The 10954-nt window shown below is 35.3% G+C and overlaps 1 protein-coding gene across 1 annotated transcript; it reads right to left on the reverse strand.

The window, feature by feature from the left end:
• Positions 1-4668: 4668 nt before the first annotated feature.
• Positions 4669-10283, reverse strand: LOC110846153 (serine/threonine-protein kinase 17B). The gene is made up of 14 exons (XM_022092800.2): positions 9722-10283; positions 7384-7483; positions 7235-7300; positions 7122-7162; positions 6898-7036; positions 6660-6752; positions 6523-6579; positions 6108-6186; positions 5865-5991; positions 5663-5793; positions 5460-5583; positions 5212-5375; positions 4993-5087; positions 4669-4928 (listed from the first exon to the last, which is right to left on the reverse strand). Exons 1-14 carry the CDS (start codon positions 9919-9921, stop codon positions 4785-4787), a joined length of 1560 nt encoding a protein of 519 aa, XP_021948492.1. The 5' UTR covers positions 9922-10283; the 3' UTR covers positions 4669-4784.
• Between the last annotated feature and the right edge of the window lie 671 nt (positions 10284-10954).

A 10954-nucleotide genomic window follows, 5' to 3' on the forward strand; every position in this document is an offset into this window, starting at 1 on the left:
TGAATTAAAAAATTGCACACATTGTAAGTTTTTGCAACTTACCAAAAGAAATACCGCAAATAATTTCGAAAAATACGTAAAAATAAACTAGCCTTGGTTATTTAAGTTATTTTCATGAAAAATTGCGAAGTTCAGTTTTTGCAAATTTTTGCAAATTTTTTGCAATAAGAAAAATATATTTTCTAACAGTTAAACTGTTAAAGTTTGTTGAATTTAAAGAAACGAAGAAATTCAAATTTGCAAGTTTTCAGATTTTCGCAATTTGCAAAAAATTTGCGAATCTTTGCATTGTTTTATGCATATTGGTGATCGGGCTGAAATTACGCGGACAGGTACAAATATAATTTAATAAGATTATATGAAGTTCATTTAATCATTCGAAAGGCTGGTGGCTATGTTAAAAGCATTGGGCAAATGGCAGGTTTTGGTGCAGCTCTCGCCAAATATTTCGCGAAAACGCGATTTTGCACCGCATGTTCTATGACAAAGTTTAAGTTTCACTAAATTATCTGTCGATTAAGGCTATTTGGAAGGAAATCGCGAGGTGACAGTACTTAAGGTTCCCTTGTAAGTCTTAATAAATTTTGATAACAACGCAGTTTAGGTCCACATAATATATACTCAATTATGATACATTGTTACGTATTACATATTTATTTTAGATCGTGAAGTAAACTATTTCATTCTTAGCCCCACAAAGTTAACTGAATCGTGCAAAAATTATCCAAGTACAATTACATGTATGCAATTGATTTATTGTTTTGGCAGAATGACGTCGCTGTTTTTTATAATTGCGATGGGTATATACATTGTTCTGGTATTCTTGCCGTAGATAATTGTCATTAGGCCGAGAATGGAATGGACACAAATGCAGTTCCTCCCACCTTCCAAAACGGATGGAATTGGTTTTATGTACATAACTCAACATGCAAACACAGTCAAACCAAGATTTTATGTAGCATTTTGCACATTCCTGAGTTTCCTTTCATCAGATAATTATACTTACTTTGATCAAATATTTGGTGAATAGAACGAATTGATCCAAAAATATTCCCAGTCATTCTAATTCAATGCAAATATATTCCAACATTGCGGTAAATCGCCGTGTGTGTGGTAGTTGGCATTTTGGCAATCTCCATCTGTCAAATAAGTTTACGATGAGATGTGTGATAACGAATAACAAGGCAAGTTATCTAATTTGTCGACGACTTGCCGATGAATATGCCAATTTAACAGTGCCCAACATGTAAACAGAGGTGCCAATGATAAGTGATCACAAGCGTAAAGATTCCACTTGGGCGTGGGTAGTTACATATTTCTAGATTTGTGTTTTGGCAAGTAATTCACCTCCAGTGTGGTATTTTCTATTGCTTTGGCTCCTAAATGGTAACCTTTCCGCTAATTCAAATTACGTATGTGTGCCAGCCCACTAATCATCATGTGCACATATCTTACAGCAACTGTCATTTTACTCCAGTCCAGGTCTGGGATTGACAGTACTATTTCATACTTTTGACCTGCATCCCTGCCACTTTGGATTTATACATACACTAATTAATATGACACCACATCCTTTTGTTAATGGCAATAAGTTCACAGTCATAGTAGCCAGTAAATATATAAATGTCGGTCTGTATGCATACCTGCAGAACAGACAGTATCCTTGTTTCGTATCAACAGATCAAGGTTTTGCAAGATGAATTGTGCTTTTTGCTAACCAAATTTATTTTGTATTTGATGACTGTTTAATGGATGATTGGAAGGAATTTGAAATGCATTACAGGAGCAGTTTTTATAGAAGCTCTTACAAAGTCGTGTACACATGAACGTGGAAGAGAAGATATGGGCTCATAATAATGAAAATCTTAGAGCAGACAGGTAGCACTTAGCAAAACAGAATAGACTAACCTGAATTATAATCAAATCGAAGCTCTCTCCATAGGTGACCATTGTCATGTCCAACACAAATCATTGTTGTCTATAATGTGGGATGGAACGCCAATGTTCACACACTTGCCTCAACTGGAGGCATCAAAGAGGAAGTAATATCTAATCGGAAATCGCAATCTCATAAATTAATAAATTGATTTGTTGAAGAAACACGCACTCACATGGTCACCCCTGGCATTTCCATTAAAGCAGTGTGCATTGGAAGCAGTAATACAAGAGCAATACTGAGCTGAAAATCTAATCATCCTTAGACATAAGTCAGCAGAAGAGATTTAGTGATAATTTGGGCACATGGCTATTGACATTATTCTGAATCTTATAATATGGAGCCACGTACATGCTTGATATAACACAGAATAAACAAAGCAACATCCTGCCTTACATAACCTTACACCCTAATTAATTTTTGATCTAGTTTTAACCAGCATCAAGATTTTTCCAAGATTATGACACACAAAGGCTATATAGACAAGTTATGTGTCACGTTGAACAAGGTCTCTCCAAATGTTATACATGTCATGCATAAGGTATCATATCATCTACAATGCTAACTAACAACCTAAATATGTGGGGACATTCATGACTTTAAAATTATAGCATCATTATGAATCAAGGAAATTCTAATTTTGGCAGAAAATTGTGCTGTATTTTAACAAATGTTAGAGCTAAAAACGTCGTTAGTTTCGTTTAATACATATTTTTCATCATTGATAATTTGCACATTTTCTTCTTTGAGCTACATGTGTATAAAGTACCAATATACTTATTTAGCTTCTCTGCCCGAGGTGAATAACTATTTTGTTGGTTTAATTGTGTTTGGTCACCTCTACATAAATGCATTATATCACACCTTCATTCAACCTTTTCAAATTTACATTTAAATGTTTGAGTGAGATGAAGACATGAGAAATTTAAACCAAGTTGACACAGAAGATCAAAATCTGATTTTATGCAACAATAACACAACTGCACCCAATACACAAAGCCATAAATTGATGGAGAATGTGATGTCCTTCCATAAGAAGTACATTTTTAGACGACTAACTCTGATAGCTAGATACAATTCTGTACTCTCCCTTTACAACCTGCCGAAAAGTCGACAACACATTCCCATTCATGTGAATGTCGAACATACCGTACATATATGTCAATCGAATCATGAAAACTATGTACAGTATCTGGCTTCCCCCCGACGCTGACAAAAATTTACAATAACGAACACAAACGCTCAAAATTGCTTGACAATAATAACTAATCAAGTATATATTTATGATCTTGATTGCAATTTGTTGATGGGTACAACTTTTAAAACCTGCGCAATATTGATTTAGCCCGAGTCAGGGTCACAGTCAGGTTCTACGTGTTTATCAGATGACCCAACTAATACTATTCGTAATCGTCAAAAATGTTCCCATGATTTACCATACCATGCACAATTTCAGCTTTTTTTGACCAGTTTCAAAACCAGTATAAGCCACCCTGATGGACCGTTCATCTCGCAATTAAAAGTATTCTTAAATTTGGCTTCATATTCTTTAGTCTGGTGTGCCTTTGCACCTTGATGCTGAATTTCGGCCTTCGACGCATTTCAAAAAGCAGTGCGGGTCATTTGCTTCACATTTGTTAACCTGATCTACCCGTTCACGCCAAGGCTTCTGTGACCATTTTTAAAGGGAGTGACCCTACCGGGTCCTTCTACATAACTAGTAATTTGGCCGTTATGACATCGTATTTTCAATTTAGTTTGCAAATATGACCAACGTCCCGAGTATCACCCTGCCGACCTTTATGACCCCACTGGTCAACCACTTGATCACCGATAGATGGGCATGAAGTTTCATATGCTCTGAGTCGGGCTAAAAACTCATGAGAGTTGGTAGGAAATAAGCAATTCTATTACATAGCAAATTACCCGAGCAATACAATTAAGCTGTTGCGGTTGAAATTAGTTAATAAAATTACATAATAAACTGATACTGGGCCCAAATATGGATAAGGATTCCATTACGTGGACTTTATCACTGATTTTATTTGCAAATGATTGATTTTTCTACTTGGCGTCAATAGTTATGATACTTTTTCCGCTCTCATTTCACAAATGCAGTAAATTTATGGAACACATTGAAGGAAACTTTGTAGACATGTCAGCGTGCCATATCAATGATCGACATTCAAGAAATGGTTCTTCATCACCGTGCGTGGGAGACATGTACGTCGTGCTTAAACACAATGTACAAACTAATATAATTGCCATTTCAGGAGTTTATGGTTATGAAGTACTGCTATAAATGGAGCTCTTATACACACCAGCTACGAATTGACTTTGCCATAATCAACAAAGCGACCTTTGTCTACTGAAAATTTGATGTTGATTGGCAATTAATTACAACATTTGCTCGTTTTAAAGGAAATGTGTAACATGATCCACCTCGCATTTCAAGGTTTAGCTTACCTCATCATTTGGTATCCAGAAATACTTAGGACATTCGTCCATCATCCACTCCACATTGATACAGACAAATCCTATTAAATTCTCTTTTAACCTTTCGATGCATGCAATTCACGATCATGTATTTGGATTATATGCAGATAAATGGGTAGAATATGTACTGATTGAGTATCTATTAGTACTTTTGAGGTAGTTCTATTGGAGAAATAGTAGATCATTTGCTGATGCTGTTGATACAATCATTTCCAATTAGTAATTACCGAACGAAATTCAAAAATGTTGTGCATTTTATTTTTATTTTATCTATTATTAGTATTTGTAGAACCTTGATTTGAGATTTGCTTGATTAACATGCATAAAATTAGTAGCAATAAGCTATATAATATTAGTTAAATAGTTTGTTGATTCTGGTTGAAATAGAGTCACAAGTTAATTCAGAATGTTTCGTAAGTAGAGCAGGAGCTCGTGGCAGTTGACGGAATTCGCGAATAACAACTTGACCCTCCCCCACTTCCTCCTTGGATATGACCTTCATGGAAAATAATTGTTAATTACGTTTATAAACATCCCTTCTCACAGTTATCGTGGCATACCTGGCTACGATCCCCATAGGCTCTTAGTAAACTGGCTTGCTTGGTTACACCACCTCGTTTTCTTTCTAGCTGATCTAATGCACGAAGAACGGCACCTAAAAACAAACGAATTTACAAATAAAAAACAAGTGTACATATGCTTAAAAAAGCAAATTGAACTTTATGCAGATTTTTCAGTAAGGTGTTCTTGTGCAATAATAATAGGTACATCAAAATTACCAGTACATTCCGCTTCCCAGCTACATTTTTTCTTTCTATTTGGCCAAATATTTCTAGCAGGATCTTCTAGCGTTGGATCTTCTAAAGTTAACCAATCGGGGTTATGAGAAATTTTTTGCTCACTTTCCAGCACTTCATCCAATCTTGCCCAACTCAAATTACGTCTAGATTTCAGAAATTAATATAAAAATCAGTAGAAAACATCGTTCGATTAAAGGATTTGGTATTATATAAATTATTAGGTTCACCTATGGTCGTCTTCTGAACCTATGCCTGAGTCAATTTCATCATTCGGTTGTCCCCTATTATCTCCACCATTTGCTAAGCTGGAAGTCTCCTGCATAGCGTTCCCATTTATTTCTGGTGGTATCACTAAAACAAAATCAAATAAACTAACCATTAAAGCAAAAAGGCAAGGAATTATTGCACAACTATTTAATATAAAGCTTGCCTTCTAGTGAAGTTGATTTAATAAGACTATTCTCTCTGTTATTGTTGTTGGGTTCAGGAACAAAAATATTTGAATTTCTTTCTATGTAAAGCCACGGGTGTTGAAGGCACAAATCTGGAGTCAGACGACCACTGCAAATGAAGATAATTGCTATGTCATTAATAATCGTCATTATGATGACATTATACATATTTATAATTACCTCGGTTTGAGAACTAGTAGTTGCTCAATGAAGTCAATGGCAAAGGATGAAACGTTAGAAAAGTAAGGAAGGGGAAAGGATAAGGACCGCTGGGAAATATTTAGATAAGTCTCTTGTTTGCAGTCACCTGCAATTTTATTAATTTTATAATTATGTTAGTGGAAATACAATTCACATTTTTGTCTAGTAAATGGACAAAATCGCACTAGTAAAATAAAAGTAATCTGATGTTTAAAGCTGTACCTCCAAATGGAGAGATTCCCGAGAGAAGGACATAGGTTAAAACTCCTGAAGCCCAGCAGTCAGTAGCGAGGGTCAAGGGCTGCAAATTGAAACGTAAACTATTACAAACACATGAATGCATATATTGTCCGGGGAAAACCTTCACCCAATTTGCAATTTTTATGCATGCATAAATCAGTGTTCATATGATGTCTTGATTTTGACGAGTAAATGAGGTTAATAGCTACGAAAAACACTGCAAATGCGAACAAAGTAAAGCCTACATTGACAATCAAATAGTACAAACAACAACCTTTAAGAATCAACATTTGGTATGTTGTAAACAAAGTTTTTTGATATAAAACTTTCGTAGAGTGGTCAGAAATCAAAATTCGACGAAATAAAAATAATAATCCCAGAATTATTTCTATCTTACCTCATAATTTAATACTTCTGGCGAAACATATTCTGGAGTTCCTAACAATTCTCTAACCTATTAATATGACAATGAAAAAAATAAAATAAAAAAACACATACAAGGCAACATTGGTATAAATCAAAGTACAAATCAACCTCGGCGCAACTCGAGAGATGGCGACTTAAGCCAAAATCACACAACTTGACGTGACCTCCCGGTAAACAGCCAGTAACGACCAAATTTTGAGGCTGTATTAAAATATATATAATGGTTAAACAACAGGCAAAGAAAACAAACAACAACAATAAACAGATTATTATGATGGGTTGCGCTATAAATGATCAATCAATCACCCCACAAACAATTATTACAATCATTCATAGCGGTATTAACCTTGATATCCAAATGTGCTATAGAATGAGAATGAAGGAATTGGAGTCCACGTAAAGCATCCCTTAAAACCTCTCGGCATATAAACTCTTCCAAGAATTCTTCAGAATCCAGAACTGTTTGTAAATCTCCACCCTCAGCCCTGGCAAACATGAAATAATGACAAATGTTCAAACTTTTCTTGTAGATCAAGTCATACATCATTATTTTTTATTAATTTATATTACATTTCAAGGAGTAGGATTGTGTCCAGAGGAGTTTCATATACCTAGATTTAAATGAATGTGATGTTATTAAATTATTTTTCGTTTATCTAACTATTCAATTTCTTATTTCATACCATATATAAATGAACAATATAAGGACAATCCCGAGATTTATCAAGGACGCATATTTCATGCCAGATCTAGAACAGGCGAAATAAAAACAATGGTATTACATAGATACAAAAGTGCATATAAACGTATAAACATGTAAAATAGGCCACACCTCTTCTGTAGAAGCCCGTCTTCGTTTGCGGATGTATTTGGCTGCAGAAACGCTCGAATTCATTTTACTATGAGCCCTCTTTACGGTTGCAAACTTTCCTCTGTTCAAACAAAAATAGTTGGTCATTAAAAAATTTGTTCAATGTCAATTTTTCAATATCAACGCTACTGCATGAACTAAACGTATTTGACTATTTATTATGTTACACTACATGTGTATATGTATGTCTGCACTATGATCCTGACCCCTCTTATTTACTCGGTTGTTTGAAAGGCCTCGTTAAGTTAGGATATGACGGATAATTTTAAACAATGGAACCCTTTATTCAAACCTATTACAATGAGAATCTTTGTTAGCTGAAGCTGGTTTATGATTTATTGGTAAAGGTTATCAACTCAACGAAGCATATCTATCGCAATCAGTTACCTTCACTTTTAAGCATAGACCACACCACACCTAATTTCAGTTTCCGATGGGAAGTCAGTTATATTGCTATTATTTAGCTTAATGTGATAGCTTTATTTTTGGAAGAGAAACAGACCAATTAAAAAATAGTATGATATGTTGCCACTCCTTTGAAAAATTAGCAGAAATATTATGTGTAACCGATGGAGGAATTGCGACAGCCCAAAAATATAAAAGGAAACCCCAAATACTTATACCAAGCAAGGTTCAAATAAAAATGCATAGGTACATGATGCATATTTGCGTTCTACTCCTGCAAACAGCAAATATGTAGTCAAACCAAACCCATGTTGTTAAACTTAATCCCCGTTTTATTGTTACCTCGCTTGCAACATTACGCCAATTTTGTAAGAATCCTGCTGTGTTCTTATTGATCCCTCACGCAAAATTTTCAATCCATCTCAATATTCAAACGGAATATGAAATTGCACATGAAAGATTAGATGAGTCAAGACCAAGTCCTTTCTAAAATGTTAAAATTCCACCCACGTATTATTCCGAGACGAAAGATGACAACCTGAAGCTGTTCATTCAGTCAACATGCACAAATTAAACAATCTAATTGAAATCTAACACTTTACACTGACTTTTTATTTTTAAATATAATTGTGATAAAGTGGACGTATTAAGTAGATTATAATAGAGACGACTGTACTAATTGTGTCACATATCTTGGTTGAAGCATCAACCACGATATTTATTTCAACAAAAAAATGAAAATTATTTTCTGGTTCTGTTTTCTCACAGAATTAATTTTCAAAAATGAGTGTCTCCAATAATTATACAGTATGTGTAAAGGGCTTGATATATTATGAGGAATGAACTAATAATAAAAAATGAATCCACAAACTAAAGCTAAATAGCTTATACAAAAAAATTCTATGCAATGTATCTAAATGCCAACTTGGATTTGCTGTAAATTGACACATTATGCGATCAGTAAAAGTTCTAGTTCCTTGTTAAGGAACAAATGTTTTGCATTTGCACTGACCGACTGTAGACAAGCTTTCAATAAAGTGCAAAATAAAGAATGTAAGTTAAGGTCATCTGTCCGTCATCATAGGCCTTTTACATGGGACCACAAAGAATAAACTATTACAAGAATCTAGATTAGCAGATCGTCCTGCAAGTTGCTTTGTTCAAACTACCTAATTATAAAATTGTAGGAAACTAATTGTGTAGTTAAACTAAATTAACCTGCATATCCTGAGTAATGTGTATCATTCCGAAAACCTATAATTATTATCTCGATGCTTAAAATATGTAGGTGGCATAAAAATATGGTACAAAAATTCATATCTGTAAAATATTTCACTCTGATGAGTTCCAGTTTCGTAATTATCATTCTCATTCTCATTCTAATTCAGTTCAGCGATTCATTTAATTTTAAACGGCGAAACGTTTAAAACAAGCTGATGCATGAACAAGAGTGTCATAGGAAATTGTGCACTTATCGCAATTTTTGTACCCACAAAATCATGCGACTTTCAGCTTGTAATGTGCACAACACCAAATCAACCAACTGATAACTATCGACTACCATTCATATATTACGAGCTTTAATTTTTAATAGCATTTGTGTCATCATTAAATTTTCGGAGCGTAGGTGGTGGTCTAACTTGTTGAATGTATTTAGTTGAACTATTTATACAATACATATACTCATTTACTCTTAAGCACATTAAAAATGTAGATGGTCTCTTAACCAATTATTATTATTTTTGTTTGTATTTGACAAACATCATCCATCACAGCTGGTAATTTAAAAAAAAACGAAAAACGTGAATTTCAAGACTACATAACACACAATATCCTGACCACTGTATCAAAAAACGGGTATTAATAACTTGCTGCTGCTTATTCCTTGACCTACCTGGCAAAGGGTTGAAGTTCCACCGTGTACTCATTTTCGATGGGGAGCGGAGAAAGCAGCCGGGAGCGACTCTCTTCCCCGAGAACTAGAAGACCCGACTTTTCCATTTCCCCTCCACTTTCACCACCAACACGCATCCGTTCAACGACCACTGGACAACCACCTCTTGCTACTAGAGTTGACTCTGGCTCGTGAACCATACGAGGTCAACATTGGACCACACTACAACCGCCACCACATTAAAAAACAATTCTCCTCTGACACTTTATTGACACTTTCTTTGCACTTTCTTTCTCCAGCACACTTCGCGGTATTCACTTTGGCCGTTTGTCCGTTTCCCCCGAGCCCGTCAGTTGCGATGATGGCCAGTTTCAGTAGGTTTCATTCAACGAGCCCTTCGAGGGACGAGCAGCAGCACCGTCAAATAACACGACGGCCGAGCTCCTCTCCTATTACAAAGTCGCTGCTTCTCATTCCTGTGTAAAAGACAAGAAAAAATTCTTGGTAGTTTGCGACGAACCTCGTCCGTCTGAGCTGTGGTGTGGCTTGATACTGGTTAATATAGTGGTTGTCTTTATTGGTGGTACGGCAAAATAAGCCCACACGGTTAAAACCAAATCTGTTAACAGAGAATAATAGTCGCAATGCAGGCACATATACAACTTGGTTCTATGATGATTACAGTAGTGCAGCATCATCATCATGGGATTCCTCATTGTAACATGTAAGGGAATACAGAGATGTTAATGTAATATGGTCCAATCCAATCCCAGGCATTAAGCAGATTGCAACAAAGACATGTAGCATTAGACATTATGCAAATACAGTTTTACGCAGAATAAAGCATGCCCTGGAAATACATGGTGGCAACAATTTTTACAATAGTTGTCAATTTCATAAATTGATTGAGCGCATCGATCAACAAGATTTTCGTACTGCGGAAAATGCGATTTATTGGTTTTCCTACAATATTTATTGATGGTGAGGTGGTGACTGTTTATTAATAGTTTGTACACATATGTACATATACATACCTCCACCAACAACGGACAATTTATGCACAAGGCAGGTAGAAAAGACTTTGTCTATCTAAACACCCGTTTATTTTATGTCATTCGTCATATCATCGTGCCCAAGTTGACTCCAAACATTGCACCTCCTGCAGGTTAAATCAGAGAGGAGAGAGGAGGAGGAGGACTATTAAGTAGTCAATTGTTTGTTATTCTCAGGCAG

This window comes from Folsomia candida, unplaced genomic scaffold (genome assembly GCF_002217175.1).
Source record: "Folsomia candida strain VU population unplaced genomic scaffold, ASM221717v1 Fcan01_Sc003, whole genome shotgun sequence".
NCBI classification, from domain to species: Eukaryota; Metazoa; Arthropoda; class Collembola; order Entomobryomorpha; family Isotomidae; genus Folsomia; species Folsomia candida.